Raw genomic sequence first — 25991 nt, forward strand, 5'->3', positions numbered from 1 at the left:
AGTTATACGGTTAGACTTTAGGAGAGTGAATATAACACTTACATACTGAGATGAAACATTCATGAATCCTCCCCCAACTTACCCTACAACCGCGCGGCGTAAATAAGAAGAGTGAATACAAATTCAAGTACATTAGCATTGGGTATACATAAAGGATATGTTATCGTTAATATTTAGTCGTATATAAGTTTAAGATAAAAGCAATATGAGAACCAGCACCTTACATACTAATGTCTCTGTTAAAAGACCGCGGTAACAAATCAATTCGCCTTCAAGAACATAAGTATATTTATTGACATTTACCTAAATTTTACAATATCAACATCATACAAGTAAATTTGAATCTTAAGATCCACAAAAAACCTAATTGTATGACATAGGAGTTTTCGTGATTTTGGACACATTGAACTGAAAGATAAGATAGTATACATCAATGTGTTACGTTAATACAATCATCGTCTAAAACATATTTAAATATATTGCACATAGTAAATATATAATTATGTTTGTTTTGGATTTGATGTCTTTTGAAGGTTACAAAGTGAAGCTGCTGCACTAGGACGGTGTTACAGAGTATAATAAAAATCATACTTTATCTTGAGAGAAAGCCACATGGTTTCATCATTATGCTACATTAATAATGTAGAGTGCTTTGTGAAATGTGAGTATATAAAACAATCAAGTTCTACTACTGGTTAAACTTGATGTAATGACAGAGGTGACTCAACGTATATGGCTTATTGGTAATATGTGTGGCGAAAGAAGAACTCTTCAAATCTTATTCCGTAAGTGAAATATATCGGTTCAATAATATATATATTCATTATTTACAACAAATGCTGCGAAAGGTATTTAGTTTTGTTCAGTGGTCTAAAATGCCAGTCACAACATTGTATCGAACGCTGTCCAACGGACATTCTTAAAACCGACTGCCGCTCACATGAATTAGTATAGTTTTTTAAATATATTTTTATGCTTGCGTGGTATGTCTGTGTTGTATATACCGTTAAATGTCTGATGACCTGTCAGCTTGTGCCCTTAAGAGGGGCATCATTAAATGTTTGTCTAATTGTCTCGTTCCCGTTTTTAAACCCAACAGTGACTGTTTCCTGCTTTTGAACTCGTGAAATATAGCTTTAGATTGTCCTTCTTGATCAATATACTGCGAGCTTAAATAAATAATCAGCCTGTATGAACAACACATCATGTTTCAACAGCGTAAGAAACATGCAACTTCATTTCATCCCCCATGCAATCAATATAAAGGAGTAATGGTCTGTCAGTTCAATGCAGTTTTACTCCAATAACGTGCACTATCTGTTACAAAAATAGATCTTTGAACGTGTCCTAGTGAATGCATTCATAGGGACTATACAGCTTATTGGTAATATGAGTGGCGAAGAAAGAATTATTCACAATCTTTACCGTGAGTGAAATCTATCGGTTCAAGAATATATATATATATATATATATATATATATATATATATATATATATATATATATATATATATATATATATATATTGTTTACAACGTTTGTTAACAATGCTGTAAAGGATATTGAATGACGTTCAGTGGTCCAAAACGTCAGACACAGAATTGCATTCAACGCATTTAATTGCATTGAAAAAATAATACCGCTGACGTCAATGCTAACAATTCTTGTAATGCATTTTGACGCATGTGTGATATGTCTATGCTGTATTCCTCGTTAAATGTCTGATGACCTGTCACCTTGTGCCCTTTAAGACCGTTAAATGTGTGTCTACTAGGCTTGTCCATGAAGTCTCATTTCACTAATTCAAAGTGCTTTTAAGTAAATAATTTAATTTTCGTCAAATGTAAGTTGCTCAACCCAACGCTTGGGCGTTTTCTGCTATTGAACTCGTGAACTAGAGTTCCAGATTCTCATTCTGATTCAATATTCTGTGATCTAAAACAAAGAATTATCCTACACATCTTAAAAAAGTACTCTAAATGAAGAACACATATTGTTTCAACAGTGTGAGAAGCATGTTACTTCATTTCTTCCTCCATGCAATCGATTAAACAAGTTATGATCTTACAGCTTAATGCAGTTTTACTCTAATAACGCAAAATATCTCGTAAATAAGATGAAAGAACATATGTCCTCTTGCATGCATTCAATATTGCAGCACTTTACTGAAGCCAGATTGCCATTAGACAACTATACGTTTGCCTAGGAGAACTAAATCTGATTATTCATGTCTGCCATTCACAGTGGAAGGAATATCTAAGTGAACCTGTGTTATATAACGCTTGTAAAAAACAAGTTGTATTCAATTTCGGATTTAAAAAATTTCCTTCATTCGCTTTTAGTTTAAAAAAAGTGATAAGTATGAATGTATCGAACATTTCCGAAAGTAATAATAATTATTCCAAGGTATTTCCGACACATATTGGACTAAACTACAAGGAAAAAACAGGAGCAAGGGTAAGCTCACTTATAAACATGTACATTATTCAGAAAAATAATACCAGTTGATATTTCTGGTTGTCTTTTATGCGCTGAGTCAGAAAAAAAAAACAGATAAGAAGGATGGCTTCAATTTTTAATATAAACATATTCAATACATAACTTACATTGATTTTTACTGTAATAAGTGACAGGTTAATTTGGGGACAGTGAGATCTTTGTTGGAAGCTGTTTCAACAAATTTCATCTAGCCTTTTCCCAACGTACACCTAAAGTTTCCCTTTGTATTGCATTTCTGTCTGTGGGTGCTGTCGCTTTCTTTCTGCGTGAGGCCAGTCTTGACCTCCCCTTGTGATCAAACGAATGCTCACTGAACACTTCTTTTGTTTTGTTGTATCGCTGCCATTTGTTTTGGTTGGCTGTTTAGATATCCTGCATTCATTTCGTTAAGCTTGATGAAGGGAAAGACTCTTATTCGTGTCATTGGTCTAAAAGATAAAAATCCATTCCATATGATATATCGAAAATTGCAAAACATCGATTGACACGTCATACAATAAAAGTATACTATCATTTTCTTTTCGTGCTCATATCTTTTAAAATCATTAAAATATTCGTTCCTAAATGCTTGTGCCTGTTGTGTTTAAACAAAACTTAAGTGTTTTATGCGATTTTCCCAAATTATAACCTCATTTTCCGCTAAATCCGAGCCAAAATGATAAATGGAACTGTAAGCTACCAGTCGGATTTCGTACATTTTGGAAACATTGCAGAAGTGTTCTCGAGAACGGTTAAAGTTTCAAGGAAATCATGGATATGCTAATACAAACTAGGTAGGTGGGCATATGATAAGCTATATTAAAAATTAAAGAAACTATTATAATTAAATGTATTACCTTGATTTTCGGCTCGAGTCGAGCGTTTTGGTGACCCCATCTTGCACTGAAACCTACCATTTGGTCAAGTTGATTCCCCGCCGTGCAATTCAAAGTTAGCTGCCCAAACATTATAGTCGAGTGCTTTTTCTATTTCGATGAAGCGAAACTCGTCAGATTTCTTTTTAAACTTTAGAGAATTAACGCGGTTAAAAAAACGACAGTAAAACGGACTAGACAAAGAGCCCGAAACACGCAACATCCGGAAACCAAAGCCGCTTAACAACCATTTATGAAACAAAGTTTCCAAAACTTATCTAATAGAAAAGAAGAGAAAAATCAAAAAATATTTTTTAGAATAATCAAATCAAGTCAGTTTCTGCTCCGATAATAGCACAAATCTATTCATTCCTTTATTGCGAGCAGTTTTAAATCAGTTATGTTTTAAACAATGTAAATCAAAATACTACAGTGAAACGGACTAGGTAAAGACTAAATATGGTATATATTTGATATGCGAAGAACACACCAAAAAAATATTTCTGAAGGTACCGACACCATCTCAATCGATATACTTATAAACAAAATACCAACAGCATTTCATTATCCGATTAGTATATACTTGAATATTATATTGACATAAACGAACATGATAAAGTTATCAAAACTTTTAAACATTGGAAATCCTCTGGTTTGAATGGAATCAATGCCGAACGCTTCCATTTTTGTGGAATTTCATAAAGGAAGACCTCCTGAAGGTAGTTAACAAAGTTTGCGCTAAGAACAAAACTGACCGCTTCTCACTTTAAGGGTATTATATCATTCATGTAAACACTATTCATGAAGATCTCTTACATTATTCACACCGAACACAACAGTTACTTAGAAGGGGGAGGGGGGTTGAAACATAAGAGAGTTAAAGGGATTTACAGGTCTTAGAGATGAATCGAAAGAAAATGGCATTATAAACGTTCTCAAACAAACCAAAGCCGTTAACTTTGACGAATTGGGTGGCTATTGGTGGAAAAAATTATATTCATTTTAGGTTTCATTTCAAAATGTAAATAAGCTCCAAACCTAAAAAGATCAGTTTTGTTTCCGGGTTTTAGTCTGTCAAGCCCTATTAAGTAGGGGTGACCGGTCGACCCTCTAGTCTTTACCCTCCATATCTTCAATTCGCCAGGAAACTCAACCTTAGAGCAGAAGTGGCACACTCTTCAGCATATATGTCAACCATAATTAGACTTTCAACATATATGTCAAACATAATTAGATCAAGCACCTTGGTTTAAACTAAATAAATAAAAAAAACAATCGGTCTACATTAAATACAAAACAATATCAAATTTCCTATATTTCAAGATATATCGTCGACAAAACATTTTAAATAAACTCTTAGAATGCACAGCTGGTATAGCATTTACCTCATTATAACTCATTCAAAAATACATTCTTGTATTAGCACTTCGAAATCAGAGCAAGGGCAAGTGATATTAGTTAAAACCGTATTATTTCAAGGCTTCTTTGTGAAAATTTAAATTGATCTGTTAACCAGAGAACTTCTCACAAATGATCTTAGGAATAAAAAGTCAATCTATATAAAACAAAAATAGAAAAGGATAGTTTTACCTCAAATTATACGATGAAAATTATTTTCTATGTAAATGCTCGGCACTAAAATATTTTATGACTGATACTCTGAAACAATCTCGTCCAATTAAAGGCTATTAGGGACTTGATTTTGTCCACTTATTGACTAATAATGGAACAACATGCATACATCGCTGTTCGTTTATCATTAATTAGCCACTAGCAGCAATACAATATTGTTCTTCGATCCATCGAAAAAGTGGAGTACCGAACAAGAACAATTTCTAGATGATCACGCTTTATTCAGAAAACAAAAAGAAAGTGATATCAGAATTGATTGCAAATTAAACGGCAGTTACAAATGTCTTACAGACATTGAAGCAAACATGACATAATTGATTTCTGGCTTTTCTTTAGAGCTAAACAAGCGAACAAATATTCGAAATAATATTCTTTTAAAAACGACCACTACTTTGGGGAAGTCAAGAGTTGACAATAAAATTAAAAAACCTCGCTGAAAACCAGACATTTGCTATTTAAATGAATGCATCACACGACTTTCACTCAGCAAAATTTGAAAATGTGCACAAGAATTGTCTTTTATATTAGAAATATAATCACGTGCAAACCATTTGCAAAACAAATCATAGAACATATAGCAGCAACAAGCATGTATATATATATATATATATATATATATATATATATATATATATATATATATATATATAGATATAGATATATATGCCATCGATATATTATTTTAGCTGTTATCTATTCATATATTGTAAATATTGAATACATTAAAACTCGAAGAAAATGAATACTAAGTGAAATGATACATAGGGAAATTATGACAGGACGCTTTTCTGACGTCCTGTATCACGTCGAGTTCGGGATGTAAACGCGTATTCATCGAGACCGCGAATAAGGCGTGAAACCGGTCGTCAATAGAGCGTCCTATCGTTAATAAATAAAACAATGTCTCCTTTGCTATTTCAATGTTTCATCGCACCGCTTACAGCTTACTGAGACAAACACATTCTATCCGTTGCTATTTTGTTAGCGTTTTGCTTTCAATGGTTAGAATAGTATCTTCTTTCGGATATAACTCGCATTTTAGTTTGATTGAGAGCCCTAAAGTACAACAAGTATTCAATTCGACCTCAATATTGTAAGTAGTTAATAAATGCACATCGTCACGTCTGTGGCTGTGTGTTATCTTGTTACATCAATATGTACTAGCAACATATATTGTCTATAATTATGGGAAATTTCTATCAAGGGAACTGTTTATAAATTAAGTTTCCTAATAATGGTATTTGATCACGAAACATCGCCAAAGAATGATATATGTATGTGATTTTAGTTATTGTGGCTTGTTTCTGCGAGTCTCCGTTTTCGTTATGGCCCGTGACAAACACGAAAGGATGACATTTTGCGTGTTGTTGTCTGACAGTACTGTCACGGCTTCACGATCCATATAACCAGAACAAAATAAAACACCGGATATTTGACGTTTATTTTTCAGATGCTAAGTATCGCAATCATTCCGATAGATTGATGCTTTCGAATTTATTTCCAATATACACTGATTATATGTTATTGTTTTTGCCTTCTTTGTTTTATATTGATAATTTTAAAAGTGTTCGAAAACAAGTGTTTTGGATCGACAATAATTCTGCATGAAAACAATACATTAACCAAATTTTACGAAGAAGCATTGCCTAGTTCATAATACAATCTGAACCTACCCCAATGGTGGTATCGCTTAAGTGATCTGCGAATGTTAGGGGACCCAACCCCATGGTGGTCTCCAACATATACTTTCGTGACACAACAAACTGTAAGAGGAAAGTGTCTTATTTGTGAAATAATGTGAAAGTTGTTGGACCTGAAAATGGTTATTTAAAGTTAATATTTTATATATGGTTTCCTTAAATACCATGTTATCTATTCATATAGATGTGGTGTGTACCACGTATTAATATTGGAAAATGCATGAGAGATGGGTAAACTATCATTAGTATGGAACATATTTATAGCCTTTAATGAGTCGGGTTATATTATCCGTCCATTTTTGTCAAATTTCTAATCAAGATCATGATTGAGGGCAAATTGCCAGTTATATTTCTATAAAATTTTCTAAATTATATAATGTTTTTTCTTTTTTTAATTAAGTAAAATCAAGGTGAATGCATGAAGGCTATTTGAGTTGTATATATGTTTAATCTTATACCGATATATTTTATAAATTCACTCAAACATACATGGGAGAATTATGTACTTTCTTAAAAGTAATATATCGTGGAATTAAGATCAGACTTTCTTTATTCTTAAAACTTCTTTTAGACTAAATTTGGAGCTGGATTGTCTTATTGTAGAACATATTTACGATTAAATTGTAAAAAAGTACTAAAAAATATTTGGGTCAAATTACCCCAGCCAATTATCGTTTTATTTTTATATAAATATATATTGAAGAATTTTATCAATAAATAAGTCATCCTATTTTTCTTATTATATCAAGCAAATTAAAACATAAGCATGCTTATTACCTTACACACTTTAACACAGAGGGTTATAATATGCCTAGGGTTAACAGCATTAAATAATTCACACCATGACTATTAAAAAAAAACGTAGCATATAAAGTTATAATGTTTGAACACCTTTTTCTAACTTTTCCCATCTTTGGTCCCTACTAGTATGAATAGTATGTCATTTGTAAATGGAGCTTAGAAACAGTATGATTAAATGAGGATTGTTGCTGTTGTTGGCGTAACACATCAGGCATTTTATACAAAGATTATGTAAAATATGAAAAGTCGCTGGTCTTAACTTAATGTTTGTTTTTTTTTCTTTCGAATGTGCGATTTAAATGTCAAAAATGCATAAAAAAAAGTTATGTTTTTGAACTCCTTGTCATTTTAAATCATTACATTTACCAAAATTTGTTGGGTTTGTTTTTCTAGGATTGGTTTCATGCATCCCTGGTCTTGGCGTGGCTGTTTGCCATTTTGACGATCACCCTGAACATCGCCGTGATTATGTGTATTTGTAGACAGAAGAAGATGTCTAGATTGTACTTTCTGCTGCTAAACATGGCCGTTGCAGGTAAGAATACTGTATCCTCCTATTGGATAATGATTAATTTGCCTATGAATTGTTATTGCATCTAAATTGGTTCATGGAAGATGATTGAAATATTGCATCAAACGCGTTTAGAAGTAATTAATATGAGTATATAATAATCAATGTATTTTTTAATTTAAACAATTGTTATGCAATATTGATGTTGTATTTTTATCGAAACTATGTTATGTTCATAAACAAGTTGATGCCTTAGGCCTGCTATGATAAAAAATATATTTCAGTCTGTGTTTGTATGACTGTAACTGCAATAATTTAAACTAAATTTCTTCAAAAGAGGCATTGATTGGAATATGTTATGATTTCAAACCAACTTGATAAATCAGATGAGGTTTTGTTATTGTATTGATATTCAGACAATTTTTCATAAAAGCCAAATTGTTTCGGATTCACATACTGGAAATGAAAAACATGACCAATCATTCAGGAAACCATTTGAAATATCATCTCACAACTTAACTGCATGCGTTAGATATTAATTGAGTCCATTGTGCAAACCCGAGATATTTGTTGTACTATACGTTCTCTGGAATGAAGTAAATGGCGATTTAACAGTAGGCAAATTTGTAAAAAGCAAGATTCAATTTCTGTAGCAACAATTATTAACATCATTCAGCCAGCTCGCTGTTGCAGAGACATGCAGGAAATCGTAATTTCATAATATAATACAAATTTCGAATGCAAACCATGTGTTGTATTTAATATACGATAATAATGTTCAGAAAATGAATGTAGATATAAAAAATACGCCGGTTGATCTACTGTGTTAATAAACGCATGTTTTATGTGTGAAGAAATTTAAACATTAAAATGCAGACATGGCTTCATGTTGAGAAAATTGGTGGGACAGAACGGAGCAAAATAATTCTTGCACTTTGAGAAACACTTTTATTTCTCCAGTAAAATATATCCGGTAAAAAAATGCCACTTATATTGCTCAGTGAAAATATAATGATGTAGACAACCCCATACGTTTGACGTGCCATATCTCCCAAGTGTCAGTCTTGTGTCTGTCTGCATAGCCTTTATCGCCCGTAAGACTACCACGATAAACACATAGTATCAACGCAGTTTATCTAGCTTTCGTGACAGTTTGAATTATAGAACGAGTAAATAAATGATTTAAAAAACCGTAAAGGGGAATACAATTTAAGGCAATTCTCAGTGAATATGGTGAGTTTAACGTTTACTCGCTCCTTTTTGAGATACTATGGCTGCAACAGCTTAGTCAATAAAGTAATCATGGGAGAAGAAAAGTTTGTTGCTCGAACCCACAGCCGCTGGAATGCTAGATCGGTACCATGTTTAATTCAGCTTAATTGTTTTGCTGGTATACATACTCCTCCCTTGATAACCCTTACAATTTATCAAATGCAGGCACCGTAACCTTTTATAACAGACAAGTTAGCCTTGGTGGAAACCACATCTGGTCCGGGGTCGAACTCATAACCGCTGTGAGATTAGCACGGTTCTAACCGGGAGGCAGCTTTTTACCTCTATCCACAATACAGCTGTTCATTTCCATTTAATGTTATTTCTATGAAGTCTGCTTTTCTGTGAGTGAATTTCGCAATTGAGAATATTTCTCCTTTATAAAACCCCCCAGCAGGTTTAGAAATTCCGTGACTACAACGGAGATAAAAAGACGCATTCAGGAGATAAATAACGGATAGTCATTAAGGACACGGACTGGCTTGGCAAATTACCGAAACAACAAACCTCATACCGTTTTAAATGCATAACTTATGTGTAAAACTACAAAAACAAGCTCAGTAGCCGAAAGTTAAAATATATACCCCGTCTAATGGCACAGGGAAAACGCCAAGGACATAGAACATAAAATCAACAACAACAAAAACAAACAAGAAACATGGAACAACAGCACAAAACTCCACAAACAGCACAGTGCATACATACCAAATAAAAACTAGATATGGTTATCAAGGATTGTTAGGTACCGCCTTTGAACGGGAATATAATGATAAACATATTTATCTGATCGGAATTGATACGGCGCTCTTCTCCAGTGAATGTTGCGATTGTGTTGTTTTTGTTTTCTACAGATTTATTGACGGGCATGTTCGACACAACTTTCAACGCAACAGAAAGGTCTCTCGGATATAAAAACATGACTTGGGCGTGGTTCGCTGGCATATACGGGTGCAAAATACAACGAACTGCTGCCAATGTCTTTAGCATTACATCAAACTTCATACTTGCGGCTACAAGCTTCGACAGGGCAATTGCCATCGCAAAACCCATGATTAATTTCAAACAAGGTACAGCATGTTGTAAGCATAATATTCACTTCATCGTTTTACTGTCTACATATATAAAAGTAGACACAATAACTAAACTATCATAAACCATTTAACGGCTTTTATACTGAAAACAGAATGTGTGCGATAGTTAAAAACAATCGTGAATTGTTTAAAAGTAAAATTGTAACTTATTTTTGAACATGTTCTTTATGACGGTTGGTTTAAGGAAGTTGATATCTCGTTACACTACTTTCTTCTACTCTTAAACCTCGTTAACAAAATTAATCAACCAGAATGACTTTTATGTGTGTTACAGGATTTGTTCTACAGAAGTGTCTGACAGCACTGTGTTGGGCATTCAGTACGTTGCTAAACATTCCAGTATTTCTCTCAATGCACTTAAAATCCGTATACAAAGCGTATCCTCTATGCGGCATCGACAACAATGTAATCACATTTAAAGTAGGTATCTGATATCATCTATTTGTATGTTTTTGTAAGGGAAATAGACCTTTTTGAAGTCGCAACTATCTGCAGCGGCCCGCAAATTAGTTCGAAGCCGGATGGCGTAGCACGACGGTTTAAATCATTCAAGGGGCCTGGGCCAACGACGTCAGAATAAAGTGTATTTCCGCTACTATTACATAGCACAAAACCTGGTGAAAAATGATAGATAATATATCATTGCAATTTACAGGAGCATTTGCATTGGGATTGGATATACGTACATACATATCAAAGAACTTAGGTTTTTTTATATCAATTATTCCGGTATCCTGTATTTCTTTTAGTTGAAACAAATCCTATATTAAACTTTTCTCTGGGGAAATCTTGCTCAATCATGAAAAGACTGTGTGGTTTTAATCGGATGTGAATGTCCTTACTGGTCCATCATGAATAGGATAACTTTTTGAATGTTTTGTTTGTGATATTTCTCATAATTCATACGCCGCTGAGTGAAATCATCTGGGTGTCGCCGGACCCCGCATATGTTAAAAAAGAGCCAATATGTGAATTTACTGGATAATACACTTTTTTCTACCGTCAAGGCCAACATTATCAAGTATTGTTAGATACCGACTTGGAACGGTCAGTAAAATGTAAATTTCCTGGGGGGTTTAAAGTGCACAAACACTTAATCCCAACAGTCATCAATAAAGAAATAACGCAAACGGTAAATCTTATCACTTATACTTATTATAAGTATGCATTAACTTGAGGAAACTTAAAAATACAACAAATAATAATTAACTTAGGTAGGCATATAGCTTAAATATTCCATCAGTAAAGGGTAAGTCTTCGTAGCACAGTGGATACAACGCTGGACTGCAATTTTGGCGACACCGGTTCGAACCCGGTTTCCGGCCCGATTTCTTTTACATTTTGGTACTTTTTTCACAAGTATGATATCAAATAGTAAAGCATTTAATTAAATAATTGTCCTGACATTCGTTATAGAAAAACACATTTTTGGTGCCAATCTGGTGTATAGTCCCTTTAAATACAGACTAGTATGCAATACTTTCTGCTATGTTTGACAATATGCCTTAAAAGCAATGACAACATCAGGGACAAGCCTAGTTGTCGAGAAGTCAAATTAACGACTGTTTAGAGGCAACAATGGTATATTACGGTCATTGTTTCACCAAATCCAGCCAAAGACATTAGTTTTCTGAAAGGTACCATCTCACTAATATAGTCAGAAGGGATCTTAAGTTGGTGTTTTCTTTGTGAAGTAATTCTATTTAAACATTGATCATTGATCTTATTTTATAATCTTTGGTTTTAGAAGACATTATCGACATTTTTTGAAAATATAGTAATGCTTTAAACCTGTTTCGGTTTAATAAGCCCGTTTCGGTAGAAGTATTTACTAAGGTTGACAATTTTATTATCATCACAGCAGTCATTTGATATTTATATGCGACAATACCATTGCAATAATCCAACATTGTTCATTATTGTTTAATATAAGGACAAAATTAAGATAAATACAAAACAACACATTTTGTAACAAATATTATTGCACATTTGAAATGAATGTGTTGCTTCAGGTGATGATGAATTACTTGTTTGTGTTCCAATACCTGCTCCCCCTCTCCGTAATTCTGGTCAGCTACGTGGTCCTCTTATACGCTCTAGCACGTCGGTCAGCAAGTTGCAAGCAAACAGGAAAGTTTTTCTTCATTCTTAATAAATCAAATTTGCAAAACGAACAGTTTTGATAACATTGTTCTTTTCTTTTTGGAGATATTTTAGGACGAGAACGAAGATGAGAAAGTCAGTTAAAATTAACCGATCATTTTGTAAATTTAACATGTCAATACATGTTGGGTACACTTTCATCCTAAATAAGTTTCCGATGCATTTCAATTGTCATTCGTCAATTGCCATGTAAGCTTGCATCTGCGAGATATTTAACAAAACGTTCCTTTTGATTCACAGATCCAAAAGCAAACGGGGTTTTAAGAGTGTTTAATGCCGGTTTGCCTCGATCCAAGAAGAGGAGTCTAAAACTGATGTGCGGGATCGTCGCAGGTACATTATTTTAGAGAGCATCCTTGTTAAACAATCCAACCTTGTATAGTGTCATCTTTCAGACCCTTAAATGTAGCATTGTACTTTCTTTACATAAGGCACCTATATGAAGATTCGTATGGTTTACATTCTTCTCATAAGGCACCTTTAATATAGATGTGTAAGGTATGTATTTTTCACATATAGCACCGTGAAATTACACCTGTATATATTACTCACATAAAGCACCGTTAGTATAGACTTGTATGATATCAATTCTTCACATACGGAACCAGTAATGTAGACTTGTATGATGAACAGTATTCACATAAAGCACGGTTAGTATTGACTTGTATAGTGTACTTTCTTCACAATAGACACCAATAGTGTAGACTCCTATGATGTATATTCCTCACATAAGATAACTGGTATGATATACATCTTTTAGATAAGACATCGGAAATGCAGAAATGGTGTACATTCTTCACATAAGACACATAAAATGTTGACTTGTATGGTATGCACCCCGCACACAAGACACTAAACATGTAGGCATGTTTATGTGTTTTTATCGGTTTATCTTCAAGAGCTGTAATGAAATTCTTGTAACTGTTGTCTAACATCTTTGCCAGAAGTGTGTAAATGTTGTGTGAATACATTTCCTTCGTTGTTGTGTCGTGTGTTTTTTTATACCAAGCGCTTTTTGTTGTAAAGCGTTTTCAGAAACGGAAAACAATATTAACAATAATTTTTATAAAGATTATAAGTATCCATCATGTGTTTCCGGTACGGATAGAAAAATCCGACCCGAGGCCACGTGCGTAAGCCGGTAACGAAGCTTGCCGAGTTACCGGCCACGCAGCGTGCCCGAGGGCCGGATTTTCCGATCCGGACCGGAAAAACATGATTGATATTTTTTCTTGCATATCTAAAATTATCAATTTGTGGAAAAAATGACGTTGAAAACGAACTTTTGTACAATTACACCAAAATCACGTGCGACGTTGTTTACTGACGTCATAGAGCGCAGTATTTTTCATAAACCGTACAATAAATGAAATAAGAAGTGGCGCGTTGTTGCGCGTGATTTTTTCTAGCATACCTTAAAATTACATTTTTTTGTGAAGAAAATACATAAAAAGCGCATTTTTGTACGTATCACCAAAAAGCGTGTGCGATGATGTTTACTGACATCATGATGCGCAGTAATTTGTATTCACTGCATACGTCAGTAAGTTCCTTCGATATCACGTCTTGTAAGGGTTATTTTTTTTGTTTTAAGGAATATTTTTGTAAAGTTAATGTGAATGGAACTCATCAATTTAAATCTCATAACTATGGTTACATTTAGTGTTTAATAAAAGGAATTGAAATTATTACGTCACAGCGCGTGACTCATCTGGCATGGGGGGATGCCAGATGGAGTTTTCCAGCACGGCTGAATTCACCAGAAATGCCTATCCGGTGTGCTAGAAAAAATAATCGCATTTGAATATTAAACCCTAACGTTTTGCAATTTTTCTTTCATATCTGTTTGAATACAAATATAACAACTGCGGATTTAATCCCTTTTAGAAAAATAAATTAATGAATTGAGTTGCATATTGTTGTTTGGATAAATCTTTGAATTTAGACATAATATATTTTGTTTGTAAAATTGAAAAAGATCTTTTTATGATTAATGCAAATGTACAGTTTATATTTGAAAAAGGTCTCTTGCAGTCTAGACACGCCTGTTGTTATGATCATAAATAAATTTTTCCTTAGTGATGTTAAATTGTTGGCAACAAAATAAATTCGCATACTTACACATAACGCGGATTTAAGGGTTTGTAATAATTGCAGTCATAAGCCTGTGTTCATTGATGTGTTTTATACATTACTTATATTTTGATGTCAGATTAAACTCCTAACGATATTTTTTTCTACTACAGGTTTTGTCGCAGCCTGGACGCCATTTTTTACTCTCGTGTATATAGACTCCGAACATCCATCTGTGCAAGTTGGCGGTCTTTTGTACTACTTAAACGGAATAATCAACCCCGTGGTATTCTTCATCTTTCACCGTACCAAGCCAGTCAGTTCGCCACCGAGCTTCTATTGCAATGGACAAGCAATGAGTTTAAACAGGATAACAAAAGAACCATTCCAAACATTGATAGCAAAGACTGATGTAAAGCAAAATGATAATAGTCTTTGACATCAGAACAGTTATTGTTTATGACTTGTTCGTGTTATCTTAAAAGTGTATGGAACTTGATGATACAACATTAAGGAATAATTCATTTCTAAATCGAGAGAATTTGGCAGCGAGCAACTACGTCGGGAACGAGCAACCAAGGAGCAAGTGATAAGATGGGACAAAACTTTGACATTGATAGATGACGAAAATATATTAATTGGGCACCATAAGGTGCTGTAGTTTTACGGGTGAATGAGATAATAACGTTGGCAGGGGCGAAATCATATTTTTAAATGTTACTATCTCTCTTTATATAAAATCATATCTTTTAAAGTTATTATATACATATTTGAGAAAGATTGAAACAGTTTATAAGCCTTCGAATTATGATAGTCGTGTTGCATTTGCATTTTTTTAAAGGTATCATAATTAGTGAGGAAATAATAAATTTGTTTTCAGCACTCATTATATTGTTTGAATCGCAATAGGATAAAGTCGTATAATGTAAACAACTCCATCTATTAAGTCAACTAAAACTCTGTGCCTTGTCAAAAGAAATGACTTGTTCTTGTGCAAGACGGAAATACATATAAAACGCATGCGTTTAGTTACAGGTCTTGGCATCCATACTGATAGTAATTATATATTTCGAAGGGAGGTACGTCGAAGACCTAGAATAGGGGTCTCGATTGGTTTGGTTAGAAAAGCTCAGTGGGACTGTTAATTTTGACACATGAAGACATATTATAGTAGTAATTGATGCTCTTTAACCGTTCAAGAAACAGCCATACCTCTGAAAAATAAGATAAAGAGCTAGTTTACGCAATAACATCTGTTTTTAATTTCGAAATCAGTAATCGTGAAATCTGATTAGAATCTTCCTTCTGTATTTCAAATAGAAAAACCAAAACAGAACAAACAAACTATCTATGAATGAGTGATCTTTGTGGCGTCAGTCTATATGTAACTACAGCAAACTGCTTCATAGCAAAACGTTAGGCAATTCACAAATCAATATATATAAACACGTTCAACTGTGGACAAAGTTAACATAAACAAACAGTGAAGGGTGCAAAATTTCAATAAAGTTATTCTCGAATATTCCAGATAACATATAGTGGATATATAAAAGCTCCATTTCTATAATCATTTATTGCTTGTAAAGTATTCCTCTAGTATTATCGTCTTCTACCTTCTATCATCTGTAAAATGTTTAGAATACAACATCATGTTCAGTGGATTCCTTTTTTGTGCGTAAGAATCGATATGCACTCATTTTTATCTTTGAGTCAGAGCCCCTCCGGGCAAAAAACATCATAAAGAAATTGAAGAAAACTTTTAACAAAGATTTATGTAATCCTCTAAAGCGTCATTAGGAAAGAATTGACAAACAAATCTTATGGGACATTTCGTTTCTCAACAAACAGCCGAAAACAAATCGTTGCGTTTTCTCGAACAATAAATAAAAGAAGAACTTTGTCAGTCATCTCATTCTGTAAAATTATCACTCCGGCCTATTTTTAACAACGCAGCGTGCAGTTAAGGATATTGATTCGTTTAAAAGGACTATAGTTCGGTCAGGCTATAAGTGATGATTCATCGGACAGTGATCCGTTCCTTAAAAAGAACATAACCACTGAAAAATACAAAATCGACTTTTTGGCGTTTTTATTTTTATTTGTTTTTGTTTTTTTACATGGCGTTCAACATTGACAGCTGAGGGTTGGTTGGGTTGGTTGGTATGTTGCATCTGAAACAGTTGCGTTGGACGCTCCTTGATGAACCGTCAATTTAGGGCCTAGATTGATCAACAACCTATGGATATACCGCGTGACACATGATACTAAGTTATTATAACGTCTTTTGATTCTTAAAACATGTCACAATTTGTCTTTGAATTAAGTACAAAAAAAAATCATTCCAATTATCACAATAATGCTTTTACATACGTATTGTTGATAACAAACGCAATGCATTTTATTACTTTCATTATTTATTTATATTTAAACAAGTCAACGTGTTTAGCTATGGAATTTTTCCTTCAGCCACCAATAAACTGATGTCCGTTGGGAAGCATTTTATTGTTACAATAAAACGTTTCCTGCTGATATGTTGTAAAGCTGTCTATATTACAGCATCAGCCCATTCCCAGGAGAATGTATTTGCGCACATTCGGGTTTAATGGGCGTTAATTATGTTATAAATCATACAGACTCGGGTAAGTGGGCGTAATTTGTTTTAAATTTCAATTTACTAAGATTGCTGTTTCTACGTTTTGGATGTTTATGTTGTATCGGAAGTACTTCCTGGCTTGTTTTCCTGAGCGATGTCATTTCTTTAGGAGAATATTTCTGGAAATATCTCAATTCATCATCAGACTCATTTTGTTTTTGAAAATTACTTTTAAGAAGAATAATAATGCTGAGAACAGTATGTGCGACATTGTATTATGTGCTTAGTTACTTGTTACTTGTTACAAGTTTGGACATAGGTCATATCTTTAAGATCGTGTGAATTTTCTCCTTTGTAATACAAATAATGGCAAATGGAATATATTCCCAAAATCCTTTTTGGAAACCGTTTTATCACAATAATGGTGGTACTTAGCAGTCGTTTAGTATGGTTATAAAGAATTTTAAAATATCGTGAATATAGAATATCGAAGACCTTTTAAACATTTGTTTACTGTTGATTCAACTGCTTACGTCAGTTTTCCTTAATACCAATTGATTATATAATGAATGAACAAAAAAAGAGAATCTGTTAATCTGGTAAAGGAAAAACGCGTCATTTGCCTTTAAATAATAACATGCTATATAGAAGCTTAATGAATTATTATCGAAAGAATTACACATTAACATTTGATGATGATTCAAAGAACTTTTAATAATACAATATGTTCATTTTCTTCATTTCGACTTATATACATATACTATAACTTAGATAAAGATACGCATGGGGCTTGCAATTAATTATTTTTGCTTACTAGCATGTGCATTCATTTTCTGAGAATATAGAGAAAATCAGTTCCGGAAAAATCAAAAATCAAATCAAATCCGGAAGATTATGCAATTTTAATGATAATGAGTAACTCTGCATTGTCTTTCTTTTTGCTGATTTTTTTTTTGTGCATCTTATTTGAAGACCTTGTCCCCGTAACATCGAATTCAAACTATCAACTTACACCACATACTGATCATATCTATTTGACTTTTTCAAAGTACTTTATCATTTACCATATCGTCTGTTGGTAGGAAAGTTCGAGAGGACTTCTTCGTTATCATGCTTGCATTCGTTGCTGTTTCATTTGAAGAAGAGCTCGTCGACGAATTGACTGGTTCTGTACGGTGAGAAAAACAGAAAACCACTGGGTTTATTATTCCGTTTAAGTAGTACATAAGACCGCCAACTTGTAGAGACGGATGATTGTATCCAAATATACTTAAGTAAGATATTGTGAAGTAAGGTGTCCATGCCAAAACAAACCCTGCAATAGAACAGACAAAAAAATTAGATATGCGTGTGCATCTACTTAAAAAGGTTGTTTTTAGAATGAAAATAATGTACAGTTTCCATTTTTTTTAAATGACATTATAACCAACGAAGATGGAAACCGATGATCTTGTGATTCGGAAATGTGGCTTTCCGAGTTATTGATACACTGACATAATCAATATCATTTCTACTTAGAATAATACATTGGAAAAACATTGTGGGCAAGCGTTTCATATTTGAACCCTTATTATAATTCACTTGACGCATGGATTCGGTCAACCATTCTCTCTTTAACAATAAAGTGATTACATTTCATCAGTTCAATTGTAGAGTTGATTGTTGGCGTAACATGCAATGTTCCTAAAATTCTAATCGTTACAGGGACTCAGTCCGATAATCTTTAATTAAATTCATCCTTGATACTTGAAGTTTTGACTGATTGGTTTGACCTTATTTACGTTGTATCATTTATGACCTTTCAAAGTGCAAAATTAGGTGGGAAAGGCCACAAATGAAAAAGGTTCAAACGGTCATGTTTCATTTAGTTTTGAGAGACAATATTTTCAGGAGTAAAACATACGTCCTTTGGGACGTGTTTTGGGAAAACAGATTTTGACTAAATTAAACAAAAGAAGATTGAAACAGAGTTTGGATAAAAAAGCACATTTTCAAAAACGATGTCGTGACGTGCTCGTATGTCAAAATGCTCCATCCTACTAAATCAACAAGGTCTTTTGACGAAATAATTACAAAACAGAATAGTGGATTTAACTTATTCCCTGGTTACAAAAGTGAAAATATGTTAATAAAAAATGAAGATATTTCCGGGATAATGCAATAAATAATGTCATTACCGGGACAATGCAATAATGACACCTTCGAGGAAATTCACTAAATAAAGATATTCCGAGACAATGCGAATGCTTTTTTACTGGAATGCTAATAAATCTCCGTCCTTAAATATCTTATAACTTCTTATTACATGTAGAAATGGTTATATGTATAATTCTTGCTGAATATTGAACTTAAAACCAAACTAAAACAAAATGAAACAAAAATGAATAAAAAAGACTTTGCGCTGCGGAAGGCCCTTCATGCATCATTAACCCCAGGCTCGACACTTTTATATTGTATTCTCAGTTCAATCAATACAGCCATAACTTTAGATTACATCAGTTATTCAAACGTCATTAGTAGTGTCAATTATTTATATTGGAATACCTGCAACTATGCCACACATAAGTTTCAGACTCCTTGTCTTTATACGGGGCAAGCCGGAATTGAAAATCCTCATCAAACCATTCCCACCGGAATCTGTAAGATTACAGAAAACATTAGTTAAATGGATAGCACTGTTGTTTGATAAGTTTAAATCATCAGACAGACATAAGCTACCTGGGACTTAGATCGATACAAGTTTCCTAGTTGATCTGTAACTATTTCCGGACAAATGGTATCGTGTACATGTTTCAATTGAATTTTGCTTTACATAACAAAAGGCATCAGTTAATTACATTCTTTATTGTATAAAGTTAGTGACCTTAGGGTTATTGCGCTTGAACTGCGTATCAATACCGATCTGCTATCCACTAAGCAACCAATAATTACAAAACAAACTTGCCTCTTTTCCCGCATGATGCAGACCGGCGGCCCAGGGCGCATAACAGGACCTCATAGCTTACCACAATTATCGAGAGGGGGAGTAGGTATTGGAACACCAGCAGGTAGTGCGTCACAGTCTAAACAATAATACATATAATAATCCGATATGTGTTAATTCTGGTTTGATGTACATATTTCCGGATTCCGAATTAATTCAATTTGTGTTTGGGACTTGAACCAATTTTCAATGTCAAACAAAATAAGTCTCCCGGATATAAAGCCAATATAGAAATATTTCATATACACATTAAATGTAATGTATGCATTTGTATTGGAGGTCTCGTGATTAATGAGCTAGAACAATCAACTGCTTATAACTTCGTTAAAAAACTCATTCGTTTGAGATTCAGAATACTGGGAAGATATACCGCTTAGAGTTTCATTTAATGGAGATATGTTGTAACCTTTAAGGATTTAAGCTTTAATTTAACACAAACTTTTTTCACTGAAAACAATTATAATATAATTCTTAAACAAAGAATTTACAAAGAGAATTTAAAGAAAAAATATTTTTGATTTTCGTGCGGTTAAAAATCGATAATGTCCCCTGAAAGAAATATAAAATTACACAGCTTGGTTCAATTTCATTAGTGAAAATAAATTGCTTTTTTAGAAAAATATAGGTGTTTTTTTTCAAATTTGAAACTTCATTTTAACACAAACTTTATTCTTCATTAAATACAATTTTAATCATATATTTTTCATTATTAAACACCGGTTTTATAAAGCGGGCAAATAATTGTTACAAGCGAAAAAGGGGTCCTTAACCATTACATTTTCAGCAAAACGTATATCTTCATGCAAGTACCTAAGGTAATAGTTGCGTTTGGAACTAGTGAATGAATTTCTGTCAGCATCTTTATTTTTCAAATGTAAAATAGAGGGCATGAAAAAAACGGTAGGTTTCTAGGGCCAGTATCGAAATACGGTGGAATTTAAGGTATATTGTCAAATCATTGTTTAAATTGTTTTACGGAGTCATTATTTCGACAACAGTGAGATACATGCCCGTAAACATGATAAAATTTTCGAAGTGTTGTGCAGAGAAGTTTTACCATATTGAAGGCGAACATATCTCGAGTTACTTAGATATAATGACGGAGATTGTTTTGTATTTTAAACATATATATACACTTTTAGACGGATTTATTTTAGCAAGCGACTAATTTAATTTCGTTAGAATAGTTTTCAATCGAAATTATTTTTTTTGCCACGTGACGATTGTTAATGTGTCTTGTTAACTTTTTTTTCAGATCTGATTTTTCGATTGCAGAGAAGTTTTCATCGCTAAAACGTTGCAAAGCTTTCCCGTCTTGCATTTAGCTTCTGATACATCATCTTTACATTCTTAAGACCATGCAATATACTTACACTGAAGCTTATCACCTTCTCGTCAAGGAAGCATAGAACATAGGCCTTGTCCAATAACACGGGTATCAAATACATCGCTAGATATACAGGAATGCTCAATAATGAGCTACATACCCAGCACAATATTGTCAGATACTTCTGTACAACCAACCCTGCAATGGATATGAGTTTAGATAAATGTTATATTGCATTTTTATTTAATGGCAAAAGCAAACGCTGATTGCTTATAGAGTCCCTTTGCTTGGTAGAATCCGGTAATTCTGTCCATTCTGAGAGGCTTTTAAATACAATGGTTGGCAATAATCATATTGGGTAAAAAGCGGACAAATGAACTATAATACTTCTTTCTCATTTTTGTGAAAAGTGGGTACTTTGAATACGATACTGCGCTTACGGGGAACGTACAAGAAATGTCCAAGGTCAGGGACGTATACCAATACAACTTTAACCTCTCATCCTGGTGGGGGGTTAAACCCACAACCTCATGGATGGAAAGCGGATACTTACACCACTAGACCTCTGTCACCCTGGACAATGTTGCTCCAATAACCTCTTTAGTTTTTAAACTATTTTATAGTGGTGAGATTTGACAATTATGCTTTAACATTGATATTTTCAATTCATGTTCATTAAATAAAAAATGAAAATGTATTACTTCAATCAAAATCTGAATTAATTATAATTTTCCTCACTTCAGCTTATAGTTATTGCAATGTTTGGCCTTTATTCAAATGATAGTTAATAGCTTTATTTTAATACAGTACGTTAAATACACTATGCTCACATTACCGTTTTAATGAGCAGTGTTATATTCATAAATTACATCTGTATTTACATTATTCACCTACGCAAGAAATAAAACAAGTTTTCATTATGTTGCAAATTGTAGCGTACGCTAAAAAATTATGCAGGTTTCATGTGATACAAATATCCTAAACAAATGGCATGCACTAACTGTAAAACAAAGTACCTTGTTTGAAATTAATCATAGGTTTGGCGATAACGAACGCCCTATCAAAACTTGTAGCTGCAAGTATGAAATTTGACGTCATCGCAAAGGCAGTAGCAGCCATCCTTTGTATTTTACACCCATACAGGCCAGCGAACCACGCCCACGTCATATCTTCATATCCGAGCGATCTTTCTGTTGCGTTGACAAAAGTGTCAAATATTCCCGTCAATAAATCTGAAAAACAAAGGCGTTATAATGACATGTTCATTTATAGATATAAATGTCACAGATATATCGATTGTGCATATCGTTTTCATTAATTAAGCGCGAATACCATTATTCAGCCATTGCAGAGATAAGATTCCATGCTACGGGAGGAACGTGTCTTTGTTTCAGTGGGCTGCCTCAGCCTTCATCGAAACTAACAGATAGAAGAGGTGGAAAGTTTGAATACTTATTCTAAAACTATATAGTTTCAATGCATGGGCTATATGATGAGAAATAAGGTTTACATTAATTTGAAAAAGATTACTTTTATTAACAGAAGTTTATAATAAAAATGAAAGCTACTGAGGCAAGGCAAGTTGTAGAAACTGAAAACAAAACCTGTTTATAGGCAAATGGCAAGGGCAATAGAGACAGTAAACTAAACGTATAAACACCACGTGCATAAAAGCAAACAATAAACATAGATCACACACATTTTAAATAACTTTGGTGCGGTTCGTGAAACACCAGAACACTGGAAATCGAGTTTAATGGGTGGACGCTTTTGACTTAAATTGTTTAAATATATTCACATTCGCCTAGTCCTTTGTATAGATATAATTTGACGTTCATATTGTATAACCCGCAACGGGTTTTGACGTCATTGTTTATTTCAATAGTGCAGTCCGATTGTATAAGCGCGACGACATTATATCAGTAATATACGACTTAACCAATATCAGCTTTTCTTTTATATAAACATTTTTTAACTGTTACATTTCTATCAGCATAAATACTCAATTGCAGATTATACTCCTAATTTCCAGAGGTTAGGAACAGTGTTTTAAATGAAAATATAAGCATTGCAGGCATTTATTTTTGCCGTTATATGAATGACTTTTTTCCTTCCTGAAGTAGATCTTTAGCACGGTCAAATGTGAATTTAACACTTAGGTTCGTTGACATATTTCTTTCACAATAACAAGACTTGTTTGAACGGGAAGGGAAAATAACATCATTGACTTTGTTTTCTCTTCCGCAATAACTTTTAACTGTAGATGAAATTTAAGTATATTTATTGCTGTTTTATCAGGCGACATAACTATTTTGTCATTTTGTCAGTGGTAGACACTAGTTTGGCTTGCAATTATTATTTAATACTTAAAGTTCTTATTATAATAGGTATAATTTGACAGTCAGTGTGACAATACAAGTGTTCTGCATTTACAAAAGGTGAGCGTTAAGGTTGTGGTAGGTGGACCTATAAAATGTGGAGTTATTTACATTGATAATATATTTAGCTATCATAAATGTTTCACGTATGCGGTTAGTACACTGGCGGGCGAGGAATTGCACTCTAAGAACTCACAGGAAGCTTAAACCAGTAGTTGTCATGTCCCTATTGATAATTCGTTAAAACAAGTCATGTTGATATATCTTATTCTATGGCATGTTTAATATTTATAGGGTTTTATGAAGGCGAAGTTGATAGCAACAGTACTTTACAAATATGAATTCAAACGCTCCACAAACACTTTAGGCAACAAATTTGTTTGATATGAATATGATTTTATGCTTTACAACGAAAACGAGATGTTTGAATTCTCAGTGTGGAAATCGCGAAGCAATACAAGAAATGTAATGATAACTCGCATATTACAGACTGGATCTCCCAAATTAAAGTTATTCTAAAACAGCCTTTAATGCGGCCGATTTGCTATTTTCGGAGTATATTAATATTTGCGCATTCTGTATTGTGTTCAGATGTGTATATATCAGATCAAAGATACATTCAACACTGTATTTGAATAATGAAGTAAATAAATGTCCAAATAGTCAACTTACATTCTTACAAGAACTGATAAAACGTTGAAATATTTTAGCTAAATTAAGTATTCTCATAGTACTGAACTAGGCTGACATAACAATATTCATAGACAAGAAAGGAAATATATTGTGTATTTTAAACGATATTTAAGATGTGTTTATTTCTTTATTTTAGGATTGTTGGGATAAGAGTGAGGTTTCTGCACATTGTGTTGTTCTTCCATGTTTTGTGTTTGTGATTTTATGATATATGTCTTTGGCGTTTACCCAGTACCATAAAACCGGGTTTATTATTTAACTTTTTGCTCCTGACTTGTTTCTGTAACTTTTTGCATACATATTGTTTCGGTCAGTTTTTTGCAATGTATAATGGCATACGACAGCTCATATTCCTAGAAATTATGTTAGAAATTCCAGTAACTGTGTGATGTAAGTAAGATCATAATTTTAATCTGATATGAAATATTTTTTTAATAAAGTTAACTGTTTTCTTTGCCAAGGGTTTCAAAATAAAGGAGATGAACGGAAGTTTATAGATTATCAATTAATGAATTAACTAATTAATTATTATAAAACATTGAAATATATTCTCGCTTACTTTTTTGTAAAATAGCTTTAGTTTTTATCATATTGAATAACATATTTGTACATTTGTATATAGCAAAATTATTTATAATTTATGAATGCATGTGCCTGTGTTCACAATGATCCGCTCATCTCTACTGAATAAATTATCAGTATGTTCTGTTGTGTTCTCTTTCTCTTCTGTTCAGTAGCAACTTAAGAACTCATTTTATTTATATTTGACAAACGAGATGAAAATGTAAACCATTTCACAGACAAGAACAATGGCATATCTAAATGAATGATGACGTCATCAATTTACGCCCTTTGTGAATGCTTTTGTATAATTTATTTGCAGTAATTAACTTAATTTATTTAGCATACTGTTTTCATATCATATAAAGTCTATTTCACAGTGAGACAAAGATTTACGATACTTGACTGTCTGTAATATTTAACCATTGCAACAATAACCCATTACTTATTATGCACAAAAAACAAACAGGAACCCGTTTGATAAAGCTTTGTAACATTATTTACAACGTATGCTGATAATCTTACCGAGAAATATGTAAAGATAACTACTATCGAATATTATGATCATGTTAAGATTTCCGAACAAATTAAACTGTTATTTTTAACGAGTTTGATAGTTATTTCTAGCGATAGTTGTTTCACGAGATAGTGGTTTTACGAGAAACCATTCCAGTGTACTTTGGAAACGTTTTTGTTTTGTTTGGAAACATATTTTTCTGCATTATTTTTTTTCAAAATTTGCATAGCTTTGATAATGAATGCATGCTTATTAACCATCAAGATAAAAAACATTCAGAAAATATGCGAAAATGGTTTAATAAAGGTCGTAATAATTAAGAGTATTGTCGTGGGCTCAGTAGT

The 25991-nt window shown here is 33.1% G+C and overlaps 2 protein-coding genes across 3 annotated transcripts in view; one reads left to right on the plus strand and one right to left on the minus strand.

The window, feature by feature from the left end:
* Positions 1-2254: 2254 nt before the first annotated feature.
* On the plus strand, positions 2255-15608 carry LOC128203131 (rhodopsin-like). Its single transcript, XM_052904414.1, has 7 exons — positions 2255-2456; positions 7879-8020; positions 10120-10335; positions 10634-10779; positions 12372-12485; positions 12759-12855; positions 14769-15608. Exons 1-7 carry the CDS (start codon positions 2361-2363, stop codon positions 15032-15034), a joined length of 1077 nt encoding a protein of 358 aa, XP_052760374.1. The 5' UTR covers positions 2255-2360; the 3' UTR covers positions 15035-15608.
* A 1438-nt stretch (positions 15609-17046) lies between these two features.
* The window catches only part of LOC128203492 (adipokinetic hormone/corazonin-related peptide receptor variant I-like), a 10696-nt gene continuing 1751 nt past the window's right edge, over positions 17047-25991 (minus strand). The window contains exons 3-7 of one of the 2 annotated variants that reach the window (XM_052904926.1): positions 22515-22730; positions 21545-21696; positions 20133-20250; positions 19733-19825; positions 17047-18356 (exon numbers count right to left, since the gene is read on the minus strand). In XM_052904926.1, coding sequence (XP_052760886.1) covers positions 18232-18356; positions 19733-19825; positions 20133-20250; positions 21545-21696; positions 22515-22730 — 704 coding nt within the window. In that variant the 3' untranslated portion in view covers positions 17047-18231. Of the gene's footprint in view, positions 18504-19732; positions 19826-20132; positions 20251-21544; positions 21697-22514; positions 22731-25991 lie in introns of both variants that reach the window. The other variant, XM_052904924.1, reaches the window with a different exon arrangement.

This window comes from Mya arenaria, chromosome 9, assembly GCF_026914265.1.
Source record: "Mya arenaria isolate MELC-2E11 chromosome 9, ASM2691426v1".
NCBI classification, from domain to species: domain Eukaryota; kingdom Metazoa; phylum Mollusca; class Bivalvia; order Myida; family Myidae; genus Mya; species Mya arenaria.